This window comes from Carcharhinus amblyrhynchos, chromosome 14 (assembly GCF_965287045.1).
Source record: "Carcharhinus amblyrhynchos chromosome 14, sCarAmb.v2.hapA, whole genome shotgun sequence".
Taxonomy (NCBI): domain Eukaryota; kingdom Metazoa; phylum Chordata; class Chondrichthyes; order Carcharhiniformes; family Carcharhinidae; genus Carcharhinus; species Carcharhinus amblyrhynchos.
In genome coordinates this window covers 54,409,161-54,435,373 of record NC_137337.1, presented here as the reverse complement: position 1 = coordinate 54,435,373, position 26,213 = coordinate 54,409,161, and the positions used below count along the sequence as shown (strand labels likewise).

At 43.2% G+C, this 26,213-nt stretch overlaps 1 protein-coding gene across 2 annotated transcripts in view; it reads left to right on the top strand.

Annotated features, from left to right (window-relative positions):
* scfd1 (sec1 family domain containing 1) overlaps positions 1 to 26,213 on the top strand; it is a 262,452-nt gene that overhangs the window by 12,974 nt on the left and 223,265 nt on the right. The window contains exons 1-3 of one of the 2 annotated variants that reach the window (XM_080202895.1): positions 2,582 to 2,652; positions 3,036 to 3,101; positions 21,950 to 22,038. In XM_080202895.1, coding sequence (XP_080059021.1) covers positions 22,019 to 22,038 — 20 coding nt within the window. In that variant the 5' untranslated portion in view covers positions 2,582 to 2,652; positions 3,036 to 3,101; positions 21,950 to 22,018. Of the gene's footprint in view, positions 1 to 2,581; positions 2,653 to 3,035; positions 3,102 to 21,949; positions 22,039 to 26,213 lie in introns of those variants that run through there. The other variant, XM_080202894.1, reaches the window with a different exon arrangement.

Here is a 26,213-nt window from a genome sequence, read left to right as displayed (position 1 = left end):
CCTCCAACCTATGCATCTCGGGACACCAAGGAGCAACTTTAGCATAGCCAATCAACCTAATCCACGCATCTTTGGACTGGGATAGGAAACCCACACAGACACGAGGAGAATGTGCAAACTCCACACAGACAGTGACCGCAGCCGGGAATCGAACCCAGGTCCCTGGAGCTGTGAAGCAGCAGTGCTAACCACTGTGCTGCCTATACTTGTGTCAAATTTCCTCTCAACCTTCTCTTCTCCAATGAGAACAGTCCCAGCTTCTCCAATCTGTGTTTGTCATTAAAGTTCCTCGTTTCTGGGATCATTCTTGTGAATCCTTTCTGCACTCTCTCTAATGTCTTCACATCTTTCCTAAGATGCAGTACTCTATGCCCCTATTTATGAAGCCCAGGTTCCCATTATCAACCGTTTTATCAACCGCTCTTGCAAACTATCCTGCCACCTTCTGGAGTTGAGATGGTTGGCTTTGGGGAGATTGAGTAGACTGGAATTGTACTGATTGGAATTTAGAAGAATGAGAAATCATGCCTGTTGAATCTATTGAAATTTTTTGAGGATGTAAATAGTAGAGTTGACTAGGAAAACCAATGGATGTGGTTTATTTAGACTTTGACAAGGCTTTCAACAAATTCTCACGTAACAGATTACAATGTAAAGTTATAGCACATGGGATTGTAGGTAATGTCTTGAGATGAATAGAAAGCTGGTTAGCAGATAGGAAACAAAGAGGTGGCATAATTGGGTCTTTTGCTGATTGCCAGTCAGTGACTAGTGGGGTTCCGCAGGGATCTGTGCTAAGATTCCAACTGTTCACGTTATATACTAATGATTTGGTAGAGGGATCAAATGTATTATCTCCAAATTTGCAGATGATACAAAGTTGGGTGGGAGGGTGAGTTGTGCGAAGGATGCAGAAATGCTTCAGCGTGATTTGGACAGGCTGTGTGTGTGGGCATCTGCGTGGCAGATGCTATATAATGTGGAAAAATGTGAGCTTATCCACTTTGGTAGCAATAATAGGACAGAATATTACTTAACTGGGTGATTACAAGATCTCTCATCTTGCTGAGAGATGGATACTCAGCAAGACCTTGGAGCCCTTGTGCATCAGTCGCTGAAAGTAAGCACACAGATACAGCAGGCAGTAAAGACGACAAATGGTATGTTGGCCTTCATAGCGAGAGGATTTGAGTATAGGGAAAGGGATGTTTTCTGCAGTTGTATAGGGCATTGGCAAAGCCATACCTGGAGTATTGTGTGCAGTTTTGGTGTCCTTATCTGAGGAAGGATCTCCTTGCTACAGAGGGAGTACAGCGAAGGTTTACCAGGCTGATTCCTGGGATGGCAGGTCTGTCATATGAGGAGAGACTAAGTTGGTTAGGATTATTCATTGGAGTTTAGAAGAGTGAGAGGGACCTCATAGAACAGAGGAATTCTCCACAACAGGGATCACACAGAAACTTATAAAATTCTAATAATGTTAAACAGAGTAGATTCAGAAAAAATGCTCCCAATGGTGAGGGAGTCCAGAACTAGGGCGCATAGTTTGAGGCAAAGGGATAAACCTTTTAGAACTGAGATGAGGAGAAATTTCTTCACCCAGACAGTGGTGACTGTTTGGAATTCACCACCACTGAACGTAGTTGAGGCCAAAACGGTGTCTGATATCAAGAAGAAATTAGATATAGCTGTTGGGATGTGGATGGTTCGGGATATTGAATTCGATGATCAGCCATGAGCAAGATGAATGTTGGAGCAGGCTCGAAGGGCTGAATGGCTTACTCCTGCTTCTACTTTCTATGTTTCTATATCTGTAGTCATTTGCTTTGTGAATAAATCATCTATAGGGGCATGAGTAGGTCAGTTAGCCCTTTGAGCCTGCTCCTTCATTTGGTATGATCATGGCTGGTCTGCCTCCCCAGTAACCCTTGACTCCTTAATTAAAAATCTATCCAACTCCACCTTGAATAAATTCAGTGACTATTGATGGGGGAAAGATGTCCACAGACTGATCCTCAAAGAAAACATTTCTTCTAATACTCAGCTTAAAAGGGAGACGCCTTATTTTTAAAATGTCTCCCTGGTTCGAGATTATCTCACAAGAGGAATGTCTTCCCTATATCCACCTTATCAAATCTCCTGGGGTTTGTTTATGTATCCATAAGATCCCCTCTAATTCTTAAACTCCAATGGGTATAGGTCTAATCAATTCAACTTCTGCCCTTCATCCCAATAATGATTCCAGTGCACCTTCACTAAATTGTAAACTTGATTGGTGTCCTGAGGGCACATCATATTCTCACCAAGACCTTAGAACTGCAGTAAAATTTCCCTATTTTATATTCTAATCTCCTTGCAATATATTACCATACTTTAATCTTCATGTAAGTCAAGCATCCTAGAGTTTTTGTGATTTTATTCCTGCTGGTTATGTAATATTAGCGGTGTTAAATGCAGTAATTCTGTAAAAATATGACATTAGGCCAATTAAAAATACTGTTGAAATGTGCAAAGTTAATTCAATTTCTTTGAACTTGATTGATGTTTAAAATTCAATGAGGAATTTTCCTTTATTTTGTAGCTGCTTTGAAACGGATGTTAAACTTCAATGTCACTCCTGTTAAAAACAGCATCACAGAACCTGTATGGAAGGTGAGGAAATATTTTATGATCTCGATTCCAAGCAAATGTACGAAATCAAAAAAAAACTGCTAATGCTCTAACTAAACTTTTTATAATTTTGTTCCTGAAACTCCAGTCATATCATAATTAGATCTGAAAAAATAGAAGATGCAAATCATATTAGCAGTAGAATACAGCAAAGCATATATATTTGCCCATATTTAATTCAAATCAATTGTGCTAGTGTAGCATATATTTCTGTACAATTTTAAAACTGCTTGAATCACTGTAGATGTGAAACAGAATGGGCTTGAATTCCTGCAAAGCGGCAGTCAGTTTTAGATTGCCAATCTGCTCCTCATTTTCTGCCTCGAAATCCAACCAATGCTTTCTCATCTGACCTTATGACTCAGGCCAGGCAAGAACTGTGAAGGCCAGCATACTCCTGTGGTCTTCAGTCGAGGGCTGCAGAGTCAGAGGTAAGGAAGCCATGCCCGATCACCAGCTGTTGTAAATTTTGGATGTGTTCTACAAATTGGTTGACTTAGTGGAAGCACATAAAATTTGGCCAGCTTTTGATAGGTTTAAGAAAGCAGATGATCAACCTATTAGGAAATATCATGGACTTTGAGAAATAGTATAAGAGACTGAAGTGACTTAAACTTGACATCCTGTAGTCTGTATTAGCATTTATGTTACTTGATTGTGCACATGTTTCTTATGTTGATAGACTTTTGATTTTAGTGAGGGTGCAATTCCAAAGTAAAAGACTCTTTTAGATCAAATGGTTGCTGTCCTCAGAACTTTTCTAGGAAGAGTCATTTTCGGCTACTTCCCTGTTGAATACAGGCAACTCTGAAAAAGCAAAGGAGTAAAGTGGTGACATGTTTCGAGACCGACAGAACATTAGATGCCGATTCCAGTACAAAGATGGAGTCATCAATAGGCACTCTGAAGATGGTGGTACTTTTAACCAATTTGCAAGTCGAGACCAGAAGCAGGTCTGGGATGGTGATGCAAAAACTTAAATCTGAGAAACGCAGTGTGAATGGTTAATCAGTATTATCGTTGAGATTCCAAATATCATTATGCAATGCGTTGCTACAGCGAAGAATAAAGTTTTTAAAATAATGCATGAAATAGAGAATTCTGAGGCTCACAATGATGATGGGGATTGCCATTAGTCACGGAGAATTTAAATTCAGTGATGAGTATTTTTAATGGCTGATGCATTCAATTGTGTTTTAGATAGTGGTGAACTTCCATAGTATGTGAGGTTGACTGAATTGACTGCCAACTGGAGTTAGCAGTTAAGGACAAATGTGAGGTAATGCATTTTAGAAGGTCTAATACAGATAGGAAATATACAGTAAATGGCAGAACCCTTAAGAGGCAAAGGGATCTGGGTGTACTAGTACACAAATCACTGAAAGTGGCAATGTGGGTGGAGAAGGTAGTCAAGGCATTCGGCATGATTGCCTTCATCGGCTGGGGCATTGAGGTTAAAAACTGGCAAGTCATTATGATGCTTTACAGAATCTTAGTGAGGCCGCACTTAGAATGTAATGTTCAATTCTGGTGGCCGCAATACCAGAAGGATGTGGAGGCTTTGGAGAGGGTACAGAAAAGACTTACAAAGATGTTGCCTAGGTATGGAGGGTGTTAGCTACGAGGAGAGGTTGGAGAAACTTGGTTTATTCTTACTGGAGCAACAGAGGTTGAGGGGACGCCTGTTGGAAGTCTGCAAGATTACGAGAGGCATGGACAGAGTGGATAATCAAGCTTTTTCCCAGAGTGGAAGAGTCAGTTACTACGGGACATAGGTTTAAGATGCGAGGGTCAAGGCTTAATGGAGAAGTGATCTACTGTATAAATCAATATATATCTGTGTATAACAACTGAGGAATGTAGATAGTAAGAGTTAAGTTACAGCTACAGCAGTTAACAGCAGAACACTCCCTACAGATTCAGTGGTAGTTAGTAAGTTGTTCTCTCCACTTTAGAGCTGCATTAAGGTTAAGGGTTCCAGTCCTTTTGAAAAAGGAACCTCAAATAAATTTTTGCTGGGCATGAATTTGACATAAGAGTCTTCAAACTAAAATTATGGCAGAGGAGATCAGTCCTGTGTGTTACATCACCCGCAACATATGGAAATTTGTCGACAGTCCCTGCAACCTGGATGACCATGTGTGCGAGAACTGCCACAGGTTTGACCAACTTGTGCTCCGGGTTTTGGAATTTGAGTGTTGGCTTGAGGTACTAATGTGCATCTGCGAGACTGAGAGTTACATGGATAGCCCATTTTTAGATGTGGTCACCCTGCAGTTGAAGGAAATGCAGTCAAAGAAGGAATAGGGTCTGGGTGGGAATGTTGTCAGTGCAGGCTTAATGGGCCAAATGGCCTTCTGCACTGTAGGGATTCCGTGACCTGTCAAAGAAGGGATGCTGGGAAGGATTTTGGGAAGGCTCCACCCAGAGTGCATCTCACTCGATGACCATCTTTCTATGTTGGAGGACTGTGAGAGCAGCGATTCCTCAGAGCCGTGCTCATGGCTCTGAGTGGCTCAGTTACACAAGGGGTAAGAGTATAATGATGTGTTGCTTCCCCCATGCCAGGGATGTCACTGGTTGCAGGGCATTCTAAAGGAGGTGGGCGAACAGACAGAGGTTGTGGTTCACGTTGGTACAAATGACAGAGGTAGAGAGAATGAAGAAAATTACAGCACAAGGACAGGCCCTTTGGCCCTCCAAGCCTGCACCGACCATGGTGCCCGACTGAACTATAGCCCCCTACCCTTCTGGGGACCATATCCCTCCATTCCCATCCTATTCACGTATTTGTCAAGATGCCTTGTAAAAGTCACTATTGTATCTGTTTCTATTACTTCCCTTGGCAGCGGATTCTGGGCACCCACCACCCTCTGTGTCAAAAAAAATTGCCTTGTACATGTCCTTGCACCTTACACCTATGCCCCCTAGTAATTTGAGGGATGAAGTGCTGCAGCAGGAATTTACGGAGTTAGGTAGCAGACTGAAAATCAGGACCTCAAAGGTTGTAATCTCTGGATTACTCCCAGTGCCACATGCCAGTGAGTACACGAAAAGGAGAACAGTGCAGATCAATCCATGGTATAGAAGGGACGCCTTTAGATTCCTGCATCAGCGAGTCCATTTCTAGGGAAGGTGGGACCTGGACAAGTTGGACGGGTTACACCTAAATTGGAATAGGACTAACATCCTTGCGGCGAATTTGGCCACTCAACTGACGAAGGAGCAGCGCTGCGAAAGCTACTGGTGTTTGCTACCAAATAAACCTGTTGGACTTTACCTGGTGTTGTGAGACTTCTTACTGGCATTTTAATGCAAGGATTTTTACGAATATTACAATATGAGGGTGTTGATTATGATATGCTGATTATGATGGGAATATGATATTGCTATCACAGACATGCTTGAGGGAGGGACAGGACTAGCAACTCTATTCTGGGATATAAAATCTTCAGGGGGTGTGTAAAAGAGAAGGTGGTGTCACACCTTCACACACATCAAGGAGTCAATTACTGAAGTAAGGAGGGATGATATCTTGGAAGGTTCCTCAAATGAACATAGAATATTACAGTGGAGTACAGGCCCTTTGGCCCGCAGTGTTGCGCTGACCTGTAAAACCAATCTAAAGCCCATCTAACCTAAACTATTCCATATCATCCATATGTTTATCCAATGATCATTCAAATGCTCTTAATGTTGGCGAGTCCACTACTGTTGCAGGCAGGGCATTCCATGCTCTTACTACTCTCCGAATAAAGAACCTACCTCTGACATCTGTCCTATATCTATCACCCCTCAATTTAAAGCTATGTCCCCTCATGTTAGCCATCTCCATCTGAGGAAAAAGGCTCTCTCTGTCCACCCTATCTAATTCTCTGATCATCTTATATGCCTCTATTAAGTCGCCTCTTAACCTTCTTCTCTCTAACGAAAACAGTCTCAAGTCCCTCAGCCTTTCCTCATAAGACCTTCCTACCATACCAGGCAACATCCTGGTAAATCTCCTCTGCACCCTTTCCAATACTTCCACATCCTTCCTACAATGCGGCGACCAGAACTGTACGCAATACTCCAAGTGCGGCCGCACCAGGGTTTTGTACAGCTGCAACATGACCTCTTGGCTTCAAAACTCAATCCCTCTACCAATAAATGCTAACACACCCTATGCCTTCTTAACAACCCTATCAGCCTGGGTGCCAACTTTCAGGGATCTATGCGCATGGACATCAAGGTCTCTACTCATCCACACTACCAAGTAACTTACCATTAGCCCAGTACTCTGTCACTCCTTCCAAAGTGAATCATTTCACACTTTTCTGCAATTTGCCACCTCTCGTCCCAGCTCTGCAGCTTATCTATGTCCCTCTGTAACCTGCAATATCCTTCCGCACTGTCCACAACTCCACTGACTTTAGTGTCATCCGCAAATTTACTAACCCATCCCTCTATGCCCTCATCCAGGTTATTTATGAAATGACAAACAGCAGTGGCCCCAAAACAGATCCTTGCGGTATACCGCTAGTAACTGAACTCCAGGATGAACATTTCTCATCAACCACCACCCTGTCTTCGTGTAGCTAGCCAATTTCTGATCCAAACTGCTAAATCACCCTCCATCCCATGCCTCCGTAACTTCTGCAATAGCTTACAGTGGGGAACCTTGTCAAACGCTGTACTGAAATCCATGTACACCACATCAACTGCTTTACCCTCATCCACCTCTTTAGTCACCTTTGCAAAAAACTCAATAATTTTTGTGAGGCATGACCTACCCTTCACAAAACTGTGTTGACTACCCCTAATAAATTATTCCTTTCTAGATGATTATAAATCCTGTCTCTTATAGTCCTTTCCAAAACTTAGTCCAGTGAGCCTTACTTCTGTTGTGGGCAATAATTACCAGGATTGTCTCTACTCCCCTTCTTGAACAAGGGAACAACATTTGCTATCCTCCGGTCTTCTGGCAGTATTCCTGTAGACAATGATGACCTAAGTCAAAGCCAAAGACCCTGCAATCTCCTCCCTAGCCTCCCAGAGAATCCTAGGATAAATCCCATCTGGGCCAGGGGACTTAGCAATTCTGGAAAGTATGAAAATAGTTAACACCTCCCCCTTATGAACCTCAGTGCTATCTAGTCTAATAGCCTGTATCTCAGTATTCTCCTCGACAACATTGTCTTTTTCCTATGTGAATACGGATGAAAAATATTCATTTAGTGCCTCTCCTATCTCTTCAGACTCCATGCACAACTTCCCACTACTGTCCTTGACTGGCCCTAGTCTTACCCTACTCATTCTTTTATTCCTGATATACCTATAGAAAGCTTTAGGATTTTCCTTGATCCTACCTGGAGGATAGCAAATGTTGTCTTGTTGTTAAAGAAGGGGAGTAGAGACAACCTTGGTAATTATAGTCCACTGAGCCTTACTTCTGCCTAACACTTCTCATGCCCCCTCCTGGCTCCTCTTAGCTGTCTTTAGGTCCTTCCTGGCTAACTTGTAACTCTAAAGCACCCTAACTGAGCCTTCACATCTCATCTTGACATAAGTCTCCTTCTTCCTCTTCACAAGAGATTCAACTTCTTTAGTAAACCATGGTTCCCTCGCTCGACCACTTCCTGCCTGCCTGACAGGTACATTCTTATCAAGGACACGCAGTAGCTGTTCCTTGAACAAGCTCCACATTTCAATTGTGCCCATCCCCTGCTGTTTCCTTCCACATCCTAAATCTTGCCTAATCGCATCATAATTTCCTTTCCCCTAGCTATAACTCTTGCCCTGCGGTATATACTTATTCCTTTCCATTGCTAATGTAAGTATAACCGAATTATGGTCACTATCGCCAAAGTGTTCACCTACCTCCCAAATCTAAAACCTGGCCTGGTTCATTACCCAGTACCAAATCCAATGTGGCCTTGCTTCTTGTTGGCCTATCTACATACTGTGTCAGGAAACCCTCCTGCACACATTGGACAAAAACTGACCCATCTAAAGTACTTGAACTAAAGCTTTTCCAGTCAATATTTATAAAGTTAAAGTCCCCCATAACAACTATCCTGTTACTTTTACTCCTATCCAGAATCATGTTTGCAATTCTTTCTTCTACATCTATGGTACTTTTTGGAGGCCTATAGGAAACACCCAACAGGGTGATCTCTCCTTTCCTGTTTCTAAACTCAGCCCATACTACCTCAGTAGATGAGTCCTCATCAAATGTCCTTTCTGCCACCGTAATACTGCCCCTGACTAACAATGCCGCACTTCCCCCTCTTTCGCCATCTTCCTTGATTTTACTGAAACATCTAAACCCCAGAACCTGCAACAAACATTCCTGTCCCTGCTCCGTCCATGTCTCCGAAATGGCCACAACATCAAAGTCCCAGGTACCAACTCATGCTGCAAGTTCACCCACCTTATTTCGGATGCTCCTGGCGTTGAAGTAGACACACTTCAAACCACCTTTCTGCCTGCCGATACACTCCTGCGACCTTGGAACCTTATTCATGACCTCACTACTCTCAACCTCCTGTACACTGGAGCTACAATTCAGGTTCCCACCCCCCTGCTGAATTATTTAAACCCTCCCAAAGAGCATGAGAAAATTTCACCACCACACCCCCCCCCCCATATTAGTGGCACCCCTCTGGTTCAGGTGTAGATCATCCCGTTTGTAGAGGTCCCACCTACCCCAAAACGATTCCCAATTATCCAGGTATCCGAATCCCTCCCTCCTGCACCATCCCTATAGCCACGTGTTCAACTGCTCTCTCTCCCTATTTCTCTCCTTGCTAGCACATGGCACGGGTAACAAACCAGAGATGACAACTTTGTTTGTTCTAGCTCTAAGCTTCCACCCTAACTCCCTGAATTTCTGCCTTACATTCCCATCCCTTTTCCTACCTATTTTCATGACTCCTTTAAGCCCTCCTAACTCCTTCCTTCAGTTTCTTCCTACATTCTTGTGGGTAGAACTTATAAACAAAAAGGGGGCAGTCGCATTGCTGGGAATCTAGTACGGGGCCCCAAACAGTCATGGAGATATGCAGGCAAATCTCTGCGAATTGTGAGAATAACATGGTAATAATAGCCAGGGAATTCAACTTCTCAACGTTAACTTGGCTCAGACGAACTGCTGCTCTCATTATCTTCCAACACAGAAAGATGGTTATTGAGTAAGATGCACTCTGTGTGGAGCCTTCCTAACTACCTTCCCTGCCTCCCTTCTTCTAACAGAATCATAGAATCCCTACAGTGCAGAAGAAGGCCATTCAACACACCCACCCAGACCCTATCCCCTTTCTGATTGCACTTCCTTAAGCTGCAGGACCACATCTTAAATTGTGCTCTCCATGTAGCTCTCGATTTTGTGGATGCGTCGGAGCAGAAACGCCAAAGTATGTTACGAAGCTCAACTTGACCCCAACATTTTGTTTTTTTATTTTGGCATTAGTTTTTTCCGACAAGGTTTTTCACTCCAGAGGATTCTATTGGTTCCATAGGAAGCTTTTATCAAATACAAACTTTACAATACTAGTTCAACTATAATGAATGAATCAGATTAACATTTATCAATTGGGATCCTCAAGCATGACTGGGGGAGGACTAACTGCAATAACATTAGGTAGGATGTGGAGAATGCAGATTGGGGGAGGCTGTTTGAGGATAAATCAGCATCTGACATGTGGGAATCTTTCAAATGTCAGTTGATTGGAATCCAGGATTGGCATGCCCTGTGAGGATGAAGGCTAAGTGTGGCAAGTATCGGGAACCCCAAATAATGAGGAATATGCCTTGGCAAAAAAAAGAGGCCTAAAAGGCTTAGGACAGATGAAGCCCTTGAAGAATATCAAGAACATAGGAAGAAACTTAAGGAAAAAGTTAGGAGGGCTAAAAGGGGTGATGTAAAGTTCTTAGCAAACAGGATTAAGGAAAATCCTAAGGCATTTTATATGTATGTAAAGAGCAAGAGACTAGCCAGGGAAAGAGTTGGTCCACTCAAGGATAGTGGAGGGAAGATGTACACGGAACCAGGAGAAATCATTGAATCCCTACAGTACAGAAAGAGGCCATTTGGCCCATCGTGTCTACACCGATCACAATCCCACCCAGGCTCTACCCCCCCTACATATCCCTACATATTTACCCAATAATCCCTCTAACCTACACACCTCAGGGCACTAAGGGTAATTTGTAGCATGGCCAGTCAACCTAACCTGCACATCTTTGGACTGTGGGAGGAAACCGATGTACCCAGAGGAAACCCACGCAGACATGAGGAGAATGTGCAAACTCCACACCCAAGCCAGGAATTGAACCCAGGTCCCTGGAGTTGTGAAGCAGCAGTGCTAACCACTGTGCTACCGTGCTGCCCTGGCACAGTAATGGGCGAATTAGTAAATGAGTACTTTGCCTCAGTATTCACCAAAGAGAGGGACCTGATGGATGAGGAGCCTTTGGGTAGTATGTGTAGATATTCTGAGTCATGTTGATATCGAAGAGGAGATGATATTGGGCACCTTAAAAACATTGAAGTAGATAAGTCCCCAGAGCAAATGGGATCTACCCCAGAATACTGAGTGAGGCAAAGGTGGAAATTGCTGAGGCCTTGACAGAAATCATTGTATCCTCATTGGCTATCTTCTAATCCTTTGGCTACAGGTGAAGTTCCAATGTTGTTGCATTTAAGAAGGGCAGCAGGAATAATCCAGAAATTATAAGCAGTGAGCCTTACGTTAGTGATAGGGAAATTATTGGAAAATATTCTTGGGAACAGGATTTACTTACATTTGGAAGCAAATGGACATATTAACGATAGACAGCATGGCTTTGTGAAGGAGAGGTCTTGCCTCTCTAACTTGATTGAGTTTTTCAAGGAAGTGACGAAGATAATAGATGAGGGAGAGGTTGCGGATGTTGTATGCGTGGACTTTGACAAGGTACCTCATGGTACACCTGGTACAAAAGGTGACGTAACATAGGATCCGAGGAGAGCTGGCAAAATGGATACAGAACTGGATTGGCCATAGAAGACTGAGGGTAGCGGTAGAGGGTCGCTTTTCTGAATGGAAGGCTGTGATTAGTGGTGCTCCACAGGGATCAGTTCTGGGACCTTTCTTGTTCGTAATACATGTAAATGATTTGGAGGAAAATGCAGCTGGTCTGATCAGTAAGTTCACAGATGACTCAAAAATTGGTGGAGAAGCAGATAGTGAAAAAGAAACACAGCAAGATATAGACTTGGGCAGAGAAATGGCAGATGCCGTTTAATCTGGACAGGTGTGAGATAATGCATTTTGAAAGGTCCAATGCATGTTGGAATTATTACAGTAAATGGCAGAACCCTTAGGAATATTGATATGCAGAGCGATCTGGGCGCACATGTTCACCAAGCACAAAGTGGCAATGCGGATGGATAAGGTGGTCAAGGCTTACAGCATGCTTGCTGTGCTCAGTTGGGGCATTGAATATAAAAATTGGCAGGTCATGCTGCAGCTTAGACGAATACAGATAGCTTAGCAGTTAAGAATGGTATCTTGTCATAAAGAACAAAAGGAAAAGTACAGCATAGGAACAGGCCCTTCTGAACCTTAGGCCTCATTTAGAATATTGTTTACAATTCTGGCCACTGCACTACCAGAAAGATGTGGATGCTTTGAAGAAGTACAGAAAGATGTTGCATGGTCTGGAGGGTATTAGCTGTGAGGAGAGGTTTATTCTCACTGGAATGATGGAGGTTGAAAGATGACCTGATAGGGGTTTACAAGAACAGAGTGGATAGTCAGAAGGCTAGAAAAGTCAAGTACTGGGTGACATAAGCATAAGGTATGTGTGGAGAAATTTCGAGGAGATGTGCGAGACAAGATTTTTACGAAGAAGGCAGTAAATTTCTGGACCGCACCGCCTGTGGAGGTGGTAGGAGCAGGTACGATAGCATCTTTTAAGGGCAACTGGACAAATACATAAATGGGATGGGAATGGAAGGATACGGACTCCGTAAGTGTATATCGTTTTAGTTTGGGCAGACATCATGATCGGCTCAGACTTAGAGGGCCGAAGGGCCTGTTCCTGTGCTGTACTTGTCTTTTTGTTCTTCATGACAAGGTACAATTCTTAACTGCTAAGCTATCTGTATTAGTTCCAATTTAAGCAATATTCCTCTAACAGAGTTAAACTCTCCTTCAAAATCAGTTAGCAAATAATACAGGCTTATTTGTTTTTACTTGTTAACAGTCCTGGAAACCTTTGAACTCCTCTGGAGAAAGAGAGACACAGGGACACCTCCTTGCTATTTTCAGAACCAAGCAGAAACTGCATCCTTTTTCCTGTAAATTTAGTTCCTCCTATTAGAACATGACTCTGTCTCTTGTCAATCAAACCATATTCTGAATCCCCAGGGGAAAAACCACAAGTTAAAAAGAATTCATTTACTCAGATTGAAACAAGTACCCAATTAACGTCAATTATTTGTCTCATTCTCAGCATGTGAGCTGCCTGGTGCAGACTTGAATTTGAAACATGCCGCTCACAAGACATGATATAAATATATTTCCCAGTTGTGATGATAGTATGAAAGGCTTAGTGGTTGTGGAATTTTTAAAATGCATCAAGCAGAGCTTTTTATGCAAATATGCAGAAAGTCCTACAAGAAAGGGGGCAGTGCTGGACCTAGTTTTAGGGAATGAGCTAGACAAGTGGCAGAAGTTTCAGTGGGAAAGCAATTTGATGGCAGTGCCCATAACACACTTTCTTGCCTTTTCTGCTGTAATAGATGATCTGGAGGAGGGAACCGAGTGTATGGTGTCGAAATTTGCTGATGACACCAAGATTGGTGGAACGGCAAATTGCACGGAGGGCGTGGAGAGTCTGCAGAAGGATCTAGATAGGCTGGGTGAATGGGCTAGGAACTGGCAAATGGAATTTAATGTCGGCAAGTGCGAGGTGGTCCACTTTGGTAGGAATAATGGTAGGAAGGATTATTACTTACAGGGCAAAAAACTGCGGCAGGCGACGGTGCAGAGAGACCTCGGGGTCCTTGTGCATGAGTCGCAAAAACCCAGCTTGCAGGTGCAGCAGGTGGTGAGGAAGGCGAATGGGATGCTGGCCTTCATAGCGAGGGGGATTGAATATAAAAGTAGGGAGGTCTTGCTGCGGCTATATAGGGCATTGGTGAGGCCGCAGCTGGAGTTTTGGTCGCCGTACTTACGCAAGGATATTTTGGCCTTGGAGGGAGTGCAGAGGAGGTTTACTAGGCTGATGCCGGAGTTGAGGGGGTTGAGCTATGAGGACAGGCTGAATAAACTAGGCTTGTACTCGTTAGAGTTTAGAAGAATGAGGGGAGATCTCATTGAGACGTATAAGATGATGAATGGGATGGATAGGATAGAGGTGGAGAGACTCTTCCCGCTCAGAAAGGATCGTAGGACTAGGGGTCACAGCCTCAAGATAAAGGGGGGGTGGTTTAGAACGGAGTTGAGGAAGAACTTCTTCACTCAAAGGGTGGTGAATCTCTGGAATTCTCTGCCCGTTGAAGTGGTGGAGGCTGCCTCGCTCAATATCTTTAAGACGCGGGTTGATGGGTTTTTGATAGGCAAGGGGATTAAGGGTTATGGGGAGAGGGTGGGAATGTGGAACTGAGCCACGACAGATCAGCCATGATCTTATTGAATGGCGGGGCAGGCTCGAAGGGCTAGATGGCCTACTCCTGCTCCTATTTCTTGTGTTCTTATGTTCTTAATTGCCTCATTCTCTTTTGCTACTCTTTCTCTCTCTTTCTCCTCTGCTTTTAGTCACAGTTCGAATTGTTCCATTTCCTTTTTCATTTTTTCATGTTCAAGCTGTTTCACTTGTAATTAAATTCTAGCCACTGTCAATGACTCCGACTGTGTTTCTGGCAAATGCTAAGCTATTGTAATTATCTACACCTTCCCTATCAGGTAATGTCAACTGCAACATTTTTGCCAATACCAAACGCTTTGTTTTAATCACCTTTTGTAAACCACCTGGAGTGACCTCTTCCACAACCTTAGTCACTGAAAGAGCCACTATTCCATAAGGCATTCCCTGCTTAAACTGAATGCAATACCTGGAAAGAAGGCACACATATTGCATCAATCACTGTCTTTGAGTCCAAAATCCCAAACCAAAGAAGGAATATAGGTTTTAATCCTGCAAAGGTATGCTCCTCCTGCCAGATATGGGAGGATTTTAGTTTCCCTGACAACTATATCTGTGGGAAGTGCAACCAGTTGCAGCTCCTCATCATGTGGTTCCTTTGGAACAGCAGCTGGACACACTGGAGCATACAGGGATAGAGTGTGTGATAAACACTAGCTTCAAGGAGGTGGTCCCACCACAGGTGCAGACAGTTAGATGAGTGACTGCCAGGAGAGGCAGGTAGATAATGCAGGAGTCTCCTGTGGCTATTCCCCTGTCAAACAGGTGTGGTGCAGAGTAGGAGCAGGCAGATGGAAGTCATGGGACTCTGGAATTGGATGTCTAGAATGCATTTGCTTCAATGTCAGAAGTATTACAGGTGAGACAGATGAAACATGAGCTTGGATTACTGCATGGAATACTGATATTGCCATTACAGAGACATGGTTGAAGGAGGACTGGCAGTTTAAAATTCTGGGATATTGTTGTTTTAGACACCACAAAAGGGATGGGGAATTGCATTGTTAATTAGGGAGCACATCACAGCTATGTTGAGAGAGGACAAATTGAAGGGATCTTGCAGTGAGGCATTATGGGTGGAGCTCAGAAATTAGGATGGTGAAATCACAATTTTGGGAGTGTATCTCCCAACAACCTGCAGGAGACAAAGAAACAGATCCACAATCAGGTAGTGGAAAGGTGTGAAAAAACATGGTAGTTGTGGTGGGTGACTTTAATTCCCTCCAGATTGACTGGAACTCTTTTAAAGCCGGGGGCTGAGATGGAGAACAACTTGTTCAATGTGTCTAGGAGGGCTTTTCAATACACTATGTTGACAGTCTAACCTGGGAGGGGCCATACTCGACTTGATATTGGGCAATGAGCCAGGCCAGGTGATTGATGTTGCTGTGGGGGAGATTTTGGGCTTAGCGACCATAATTTTGCAAGATTTCGGTTAGTCAAGAGTGGCCCTCGGGTGAGGGTGCTTAAATGGGCGGAGGCCAAATAAATCCAGATTAAAGTTTTTTTTCTAAAATTTTATGTATTAGTTACAAGTAAGGCTTACACTAATATTGCAATAGAGTTACTGTGAAATTTTCCTAGTCGCTAATTCCTTTTTGGGCCAATGCATCTAACCAGCATGTCTTTCAGTCTGTGGGAGCAAACCGGAGCACCTGGAGGAAACTCACAGACACGGGGAGAACATGCAAACTCCACACAGACCATGACCCAAGCTGGGAATTGAACCCAGGTCCGTGGCGCTGAGCACTGTGCTAATATGCTGCACACATTAGACAGGAATGGTGGGGTGTGGGTTGGGAGTGATTGTTTGAGGGCAAATGTATGTCTGTCATGTTGGAGGCTTTTAAAGGCCAGTTGATTGAAGTACAGGACTTGTATGTCGCCACAAAAATGAAGGATAGACTTCAGGAACCATAGATGACAAGGGAAATTGTAACCTTAGTCAAAAGAAAGCAAGTGATAGGTCTAGGCAATTAAAAACTGATAAAGCCCTTGAGGAGTATAGAAAAAGTAGGAAGGAACTTCAGTGCAGAATTAGGCTAGCTAAAAGGGGCATGAAGTGGCTTCAGCAAACAGTGTCAAGGAGAATCCCAAGGCTTTTTATGGATATATTAGGAGCAAGAGGAAGACTTGGCCTCCTCAAGGACAATGGAAGGAGCCACAGGAAGTGGGTGAGAACCTTAATGTGTACTTTGTATCAGTATTCACCAAAGAGATGGCCGTGATGAATGTTGAAGTCAGGGATGGGTATGTGAACCTCTAGAGAATGTCAGTATACAAAAGGAGGAAGTGCTGAGTATCTTGAATTTCATTAAAGTCTCTGGGGCCAGATGGGAACTATCCCAGCTGACTGAAGATGGCAAGGGGAGAAATAGCTGAGGCCTTAACAGACCCTCTTCACACCCTCTTTGACCACAGGTGAGGTTTCAGAGGACTGGAGAATAGCCAATGTCCTTCCCTTATTTAAGAAAGGAAGGAGAAATATCCAGCCAGTTAGTCCTGGCTGGAGACAATAGTCCTCAGGATGACCTCAACCAGGAACTTGAGTTCATGTCACACAATCTGTAACCCCCATGACTTGCCTGGGCTTGCAAAACCTCACTAACTGCCCTGGCTAGAGGCAATACACATCTCTTTAACCTGTGGTTAACCCTCTCTCAACTCACATTGCTTGTACCTTTAAGACTTGATTGTCTGTAAAGACTCACATTCCAACCATTATCTTTTAAATTGAGTTTGTGTCTATATATGCAATGTTTGTGAACACAACTCCTCACTCATGTGAAGGAGTGACACTCAGAAAGCTTGTGCCACCAAATAAACCCGTTGGACTTTAGCCTGGTGTTGTGAGACTTCTTACTGTCCTCACCCCAGTCCAGTCTGGCATCTCCACATCTTGGTGATGAAAGACAGAGAGCAGCAGTGGAAGGGTGCTTTTCAGAATGGAGATCTGTAACTAGTTGTGATCTGCAGGGATCAGTGCTGGACCTCTTTTGTAGTATATATAAATGGTCTGGAGGAAAAGATGGTTGGTCAATGTCCATTTAGCAAAAAAGGACACTTAAAAAAAATTAAGAGTAGACCTGGCTAGCAAAAAGAGAAGGGAGATTATCAAAGATACGATAGGGGTCACTAATAATCAGAATACTGAGGGAGGCAAGGATGGAAATTGCTGGGGCCTTGACAATGTTTGTATACTCGTTGGCTACAGGTGAAGTTCCAGAGGACTGGAGGATAGCCAATGTTTCTTTGTTTAAAAAGGGCACTGGGAATAATCCAGGAAATTATAGGCTGGTGAGCCTTATGTCAGTGGTTGGGAAATGATTGGAAAGGATTCTTGGGGACAGGATTACTCGCATTTGGAAACAAGTGGACTTATTAGTGATAGACAGCATGGTTTTGTGAAGGGGAGGTTGTGCCTCACTAACTTGATTGCGTTTTCGAGGATGTGACAAAGATAGATGAGGGAAAGGTTGTGGATGTTGTAAACATGGACATTCTGTAAAGCCTTTGACAAGTACCTCATGGTTGACTGATATGAAAGGTAAGGTCACACGGAATCAGAGGAGAGCTGGCAAGGTGGATACAGAGCTGGCTTCGCCATTGAAGACAGAGGGTAGCAGTAGTGGGGTGCTTTTCTGAATGGAAGGCTGTGACTAGCGGTGTTCCCCAGGGATCAGTTCTGGGACTTTTGTTCGAAATACATACAAATGATTTGGGGGAAACGGTAGCTGATTTCATTAGTAAGTTCGCAGGTGACACACAAACTGGTGAAGTTGCAGATAGTGAAGAGGATTGTCAGAGGATACAGCAAGATATAGACCAGTTGAAAACTTGGGCAGAGCAATAGCAGATGAAGTTTAATCCGCACAAGTGTGAGGTAATGCATTTTGGAAGATCCAATGCATGTAGGAATTATACAGTAAATGGTGCAACCATTAAGAGTATTGACAGGCAGAGAGATCTGGATGTATGTGTCCACCAATCACTGAAAGTGGCAGCACAGGTGGATAACACAGGTGGTAGGAGTGGAGGGCCTGAATGACATTACTGTTACTAGAGAGGCAGTGCTCGACAGACTGGAGGGACTGATTGTGGACAAGTCCCCAGGACCGGATGGAATGCATCCAAGGGTTCTGAAAGAAATGGCGGAGGTGATAGTGGATGCCTTGGTGATTATTTTCCAAACGTCGCTGGATTCCGGGGAAGTGCCGGAAGATTGGAAAACGGCTAATGTTACGCCGTTGTTTAAGAAGGGTGGCAGGCAAAAGGCCGGTTAGTTTAACGTCTGTTGTAGGTAAAACGTTAGAATTCGTGATCAAGGAGAAAATAGCGAGGCATCTTGAGGAGAATTGTTTGATAGAGCAGACACAGCACGGTTTCGTTAAGGGGAAGTCGTGTCTGACGAATTTATTGGAGTTCTATGAGGATGTGTCTAGGGCAGTGGATGTGGTGTTTCGTGATTTTCAGAAGGCGTTTGATAAGGTGCTTCACAAGAGGTTATTACAGAAGGTCAGGGGGCATGGAGTTGGGGGTAGAGTGTTAGCGTGGATAGAGGATTGGCTGTCAAATAGGAGGCAGAGAGTGGGGGTCAATGGGTGCTATTTGGATTGGCGGTTGGTGACTAGTGGAGTGCCCCAGGGGTCGGTGCTGGGGCCTCAGCTATTTAGCATTTATATAGATGATCTGGAGGAGGGAACCTAGTGTAGGGTGTTGAAATTTGCTGATGACACCAAGATTGGTGGAACGGCAAATTGCACGGAGGGTGTGGAGAGTCTGCAGAAGGATCTAGATAAGTTGGGCGAATGGGCCAGGAACTGGCAAATGTGAGGTTGTCCACTTTGGTAGGAATAATGGTAGGAAGGACTATTACTTACATGGCGAAAAACTGCAGCAGAGGGACCTCGGGGTCCTTGTGCATGAGTCGCAAAAACCCAGCCTGCAGGTGCAGCAGGTGGTCAGGAAGGCAAATGGGATGCTGGCCTTCATAGCGAGGGGGATTGAATATAAATGTAGGGAGGTCTTGCTGCAGCTGTGTAGGGCACTGGTGAGGCCGCAGCTGGAGTACTGTGTGCAGTTTTGGTCGCCGCACTTACGCAAGGATATTTTGGCCTTGGAGGGAGTGCAGAGGAGGTTTACTAGACTGATACCAGAGTTGAGGGGGTTGAACTATGAGGAGAGGCTGAATAAACTCGGCTTGTACTCGTTAGAGTTTAGAAGAATGAGGGGAGATCTCATTGAGACGTATAAGATGATGAATGGGATGGATAGGATAGAGGTGGAGAGGCTCTTCCCGCTCAGAAAACACAGTAGGACTAGAGGGCACAGCCTCAAGATAAAGGGGGGGGGGGCAGTTTAGAACTGAGTTGAGGAGGAACTTCTTCACTCAAAGGGTGGTGAATCTCTGGAATTCTCTGCCCATTGAAGTGGTGGAGGCTGCCTTGCTAAATATTTTTAAGACACAGGTTGATGGGTTTTTGAGAGGCAAGGGGATTAAGGGTTATGGGGAGAGGGCGGGGATGTGGAACTGAGCCAGGACAGATCAGCCATGATCTTATTGAATGGCGGGGCAGGCTCGAGGGACTAGATGGCCTACTCCTGCTCCTATTTCTTATGTTCTTATAAAGTAATCGAAGGCATACGGCATACTTGCTGCCCTCAGTTGGGGAATTGAATGTAAAAATTGGCAGATCATGCTGCAGCTGTACAGAACCTTAGTTAGGCCTCATTTAGAATATTGTGTACAATTCTTATTGCCATACTACCAGAAGGATGTGGATGCTTTGGAGAGGGTGCAGAAGAGGTTTACGAGGATGTTGCCTGGTCTGGAGGGTATTAGCTATGAGGCGAGGTTAGATGAACTCAGTTTTTTTTCTCACTGGAATGATGGAGGTTGAGGGGTGATCAGATAGAAGTTCACAATATTATGAATGGCATGGACAGAGTGGATAGTCTGATGCTCTTTCCTAGAGTAGAAAAGTCAAGTGCTAGGGGACATAGGTTTAAGGTGTGTGTGGAAAAGTTTTTAGGAGACGTGTGAGGCAAGTTTGTTTTTACACAGAGGGTGGTGAATGTCTGGAACACGCTGCCGGAGAGGTGGTGGGAGCAGGTACGATTGCAGCATTTAAGGGGCACTGAGACGAATATGCGAATAGGATAGGAATGGAAGGATACGGAGTCCGAAAGTGCATACGATTTTTGTTTAGGTGGGCATCATGATCAAGTAAAAAGTCTGACAACACCCACATCATCATGATCAACACAGGCTTGGAGGGCTGAAGGGCCTGTTCTTGTACCGTACTTTGCTTTTTGTCATGTTTACAAAGAAATTACTAAATGTAAATGTAAATGAAATTACAAAGAAATTACTAAATGTAAATGAGGAGAGGCATTTTTTCTGATAACCAAATGGAAAACTAATTTTTGATTTGTAATTATGTGTATGCAAAAATGGTAAAGGGTTTTTCCAGTTGTTTGTTTTGAAAAAAATGTTCTTTTTTTCCTCCAGCTTTAATTCAGAAGAAAGAGAGGGGAATCTGTAAATATAACAGCAAGTTCCATGGCAATTATGCTGTTAAGCCTATTGGCTCAATTTACAAAAGTCTATAAACAGGCACAGCTGAAATAGTTGGGATGGGTAAACTGTAAGGAATTTGTATCTTTGGCAAGCTGGATACAAATAAATGTGATAGAAGTAAAAGATAAGCTGCTATATTATTCCTCCATTGTTTATGATCTATTCATATTAAAACGTGTGGGGATCGAGTGATCAGTCAGGGTTGGCTCAGATGGCTGGCGTTGGTGGGGACAGTGTATGAGTTGGGTGGCCTGGGAGATGGTCAGTGGGGATGGGTTGAGTGATCACTCAGTGGAATTGCGTGGACAGTTAGAAGGCTGGCTGGATTTTGCGGAGGTTGTTGGTGGGGGGGGGGTGGTGCGGTGGCATGAAGGGAAGTGTGAGGAGGGGAAGTTGGGGTCAGAAAGGTGTCTGGTTGGGAGAGGTGGGTGGTCAGTGGCACGGTATGGGTTGGGTGGCTAGGGATCTTGTCAGGGGTAGGATCATTACCCAGGAGTTAGAAATTATACTTCTGTTTCCAGGGTAACCGTTACCGTAAGACAGCCATAACCATCCAAAGTTTGCGATTAATTGCATTTTTGGATGGTCCTGATTGTAGGACAATTGCTTCATAGAAGCTTGAACTTCTGTTGCCACAAATAAATGTATTTTACAATCGCCTAAGCCTAGTCTAACTACAGTTTAAAATGATGAAGAAACCGAGATGTATCATTGAATAATAAAAACAGGGTGCCTATAGTTTTCTTTTTCTCATGCTCATCACAAAAATTGCAAGGTAATCAGTGCAGAAACCATTAGACTTCCCATGCTAAATGTTCATGAGATTCAAAAAAAGTGCAGTTTTTGGATGTGTTAGGACTTTTGCACTGTGATTGTAATATATTTGTTGACATGTGAGCCAGTGACTCTTGGAGGCCTGTATTTTAAGCTTATTCACTTTTCAAAAATGAAATGCTGTATGAGCGTTCTATAATTTGTATATAAGCAACATCTCTACTTTTTCTAATATAATTGTTCCTTGCGCAGATTCTGATTTATGACCGATTTGGTCAGGACATCATTTCACCGTTGTTGTCTGTGAAAGAGTTGAGAGACATGGGCATCACTTTGCACTTGTAAGATTGATTTAACCTTGAACTTCTATAATGTAAGCTAGAATATGATGGACATGTGGTCCAGTAACAGAGTATAAAGTATTTTTAATTCCTTTTTTGGTAATGCTTCAATAAGCCTATGCTGTATCAACAGCCTTTTGTTATACCAATTTGTTTAGCTAACAGAATTAATAGTTACATTAATTTCAATTTGGAAATAAACATAACTGATCAACGGCCTCAAAGATCTGTTGCTATCAAACCGGTTCCCTTACTAACTTGATGCATATAAAATCAAAAAATTGTATTGTGAAACTACAACACGTATAAAAAATGTTGTTCGCAGTTTTCACTTTGGGATTGTTTTTTTGAGTCAGTACTGTCCATAAGATCTGTACAGTTGTTGGACCTCTTTTTGAGAATTGGCCAACTTCAAGTGGTTCCCAGAAAGTTTCTTGATTAGATCATGCCACAAATATTGATGAGTTAGCCAACTGCTTTAGCTCCAAACTTGCATCTTTCTCCAGTCCTTACCCCATCCCTTGCATTGTTCTCCCTGACTTTACCTTGTCCATGGGATCAACCTCCTGTTCTCTCATTCCTGTTCCAACCAACCTCACTGCTCAGCTGCGCTTCATGTCAGTTCACATGGTAAGTGATCTTCCAAGTACCCCCTTACACCATTCAGTGTCACTCCTGCTACTGATATCCACCTTCAAATCAGCTGTTAACACTCCTTTCATTAAAAACCCTCTCTACCTGTGAACTACAGTCACATTTTAAACTTCCCTTCCTTCTCCAAAGTGCTTGAACATGTCCAAATCCATGTGCATCTTTCTTGCAGCTCCATGTTTGAAAGGTTTTCAGGTCAACCATGTTACTGAAACTGTACTGTACAACTTTTTTTTTCCCCTCTCAAATCTCCTCTTTAGACAGGAGTTCTCCCAGCAGACCCTTTCACCTGCCTCCAGTATCCTCTATATTTGGACATTTCCTTCTGACCTTTTTAACTGGTCTTTCAATTGAGCATTGTTGGTGTGATAGTAATGTCTTAATTTTGTGGCCCCCTTCACACATTCTAACCAGTCCCTGTCTAAATTAGCTTTACTCTGTTACCTCAGATCTAACCCTGGCATTGTTCTCAAACCAACTGACAAATGTGTTGTTGCTGTTGTCAGGTGAAGTAATGGTTTACTTATATTTCTTTAAATGTATATACTGCTCACAATATGGTCTCTTCTGCTTTGGGAAACCAAATGCAGACAATTTTAAAATCCTCATTCTGTTTTCAAATCTCTCCAAGGTCGCCTTGCAGAACACCTCTGCTCAGCCTGCAAGCATGACCCTAACTTTCCTTGCTATTTTGTTTTCCAACGTTATTGTCATGCTCACATTTCTGTCCTTGCTCTGGTGAAGCTTAACTCAAGTTTGAAAAATAGCGCCTCATCTTTTGGTTGGGTATCTTACTGCCTTTGAGTCTCAGCATTGAATTAAACAACTTGAGGTCATGAGCTGTGTCCTCCATTTTGATTCATTTATATTTTGCCAAGTACCAGTCTGCATCTTGTTTTCATACTTATGCTTTCAGGCAGAGTTGTTAATTCTGCCATAAAAATTCATTGGACAATTGTTTTTTTTTCTTCCTTTGCCTTATTCTATAACATCTTTGTTATTTAACCTCTGTACCCTTTCTCTCTGTCCCCTCCCCCCAATTTGTTCTATTTTCCCCTCTCTCCTTTCAACAGCATTTAGCATATCACATTTGTCTTCCCTTCAGTTCCAAAAAACAAAATATTAACTCTGTTTGCTGTCACATATGCTTCAGAGATTTCCCATGCTCGTTGTTTCTCTTTCAGATTTCTTGCATTTGCTGTATTTCGCTTTTTATTACAGTACTGAAACAGACCTTCTTTCCTTTGTGACTGACCATGATAAATCATTTGTTTTCACCTTTGGTCATGTCGACCCATCTGCGGCTTTCCATACAGTTGATCATTCTATCGTGCTTCAGTCTCTCCTCCATCATCCAGTTGGTTAGAACAGCCTTAGTTTGGTTCAATTCTTATCTAATCTTAGTTGGAGAATCATTGAGAATGGCTTCTCTTACCACACTAACTTAGTTCGCAAGGAAGTATCCTTGGCCTTCTTTCATTCCTTATTTCTCTTTGACAATATTATTTGTCTGAAAACTGATGAATTCAGCACCATCTCACCACTGCCTCCTTGGAACCCTCCCACGGTCTTTGATTTGTTGTACGGCTTGTCTGCCATCTGACCCTGAATATACAGAATTTTCCTTCTAAGTATTGGGAAGCCTGAAACCATTGTTTTGGTTCCCACCACAAATTCCATTCCCTGTTCATCATTTCATCTTCACACTGATCCTACCTCTGCTATTCTGCTGAAATTCTCTTGCAAACAATAGTTGCCTCTTGACTTAACTGTTTCAGTGTCTCCTGGGTGGCTTCCCACCTCCCACTGTATGTAAACTTGTGCTCATCTAAAACTCTGCTTCCTCTATTTTAACCTATTCCAATTCTCATTCGTCCATCATCCCTCTGCTTGCTGACCTTTCTGGCTTCCCATGTGATAACGCCTCAATTTTAAAATCCTCATTCTGTTTTCAAATCTCTCCAAGGTCGCATCCTTCACTCCCCCTCAAGCTTCTTCTCTCCACAAGCTTTTTGACCTCTGAGTTCTGCAATTTTTGCTTCTTGAATACCCCTAATTTTAAACACTTCAATTACTGTGGCTGTAAATTCTGAACTTCCCTGCCTAAATCTTTCAAGATGCTCCTGAAAACATGCTTCTGGCACTGCCTTGATTTCTCTGTGTAAAAATAGAGTCAGAGGTTTACAGCACGGAAATAGGCCCTTCTGCCCAACTTGTCCATGCCACCCTTTATTTTTTAAAACCCTGAAGCCAGTCACATTTCACTCATATCCCTCTATACCCATCTTACCTATCTAAGCGCTTTTTAAAAGACAAAACTGTACCCGCGTCTACTGCTACCTCTGAATCTCGGACAGCTTGTTCCAGACACTCGCCACCTTCTGTGTGAAAAGATTGCCCCTTTGGTATCTCTCCCCTCTCACCTTAAACTTATGCCCTCTAGTTTTAGACTTCCCTATGTTTGGTAAATGATATTGACTATCTAGTTGACCTGTGTCCCTCATCAATAACCTTCTTCACTGTCCACTATGCCACCGATCTTGGTGTCGTCTGCAAACTTACTAATCATGCCACATGTATCCTTATCCAAATCATTAATATAAATGACAAATAACAGTGAATCCAGCACTGATCCCTGAGGCACATCACTGGTCATGATGTGGAAATGCCGGCGTTGGACTGGGTAAACAAAGTAAGAAGTATCTCAACACCAGATTAAAGTCCAACAGGTTTATTTGTAGCAAACACCACCAGCTTTCAGAACTAGCTGTTCCTTTGTCAGGTGGGCGGGAGTTCTGATCACAAACAGGACATATAAAGACACGAACATCACTGGTCACAGGCCTGTTTTGAAAAACAACTCTCTACAACCACCCTCTGTCTTCTGTCATCAAGCCAGTTTTGTATCCATTTAGCTAGATCATCCTGGTTCCCATGAGATTTAACCGTATGCAACAACCTACCATGCGGTACCTTCTCAAAGGCTTTGCTAAAGTCCATGTAGATCACATTAACTGCACTGCCCTCATCTACCTTGGTTACCCTTTCAAAAAACTCAATCAAATTTGTGAGGCATGATTTTCCACTCACAAAGCTATGCTGACTGACCCTAATCAGTCCTTGTGTCTCTAAATGCCTATAGATCCTTTCTCTCAAAATACCTTCCCACCTCAGATGTGAGACTCACCAGCCTCTTTCTCAGGCTTTTCTCTCCATCTGTTTTTAAACAAGAGCACAACATTTGCCACCCTCCAATCTTCTGGCACCTTACCTGTGACTATCGATGATTCAAGTATCTCTGCTAGAGGACCCACAATTTCCTCCCTAGCCTCCCACAATGTCCTGGGATACACTTCATCAGGTCCCAGGGATTTATGTACCTTGATGCACTTTAAGACTTCTAGTACCGCCCCCTCTGTAATGTGTATGCTCCTCAGTAAATAGTCTCACAATGCCAGGTTAAAGTCCAACAGGTTTATTGGGTAGCATGAGCTTTCGGAGTGCCGCTTCTTCTTCATCTGGTG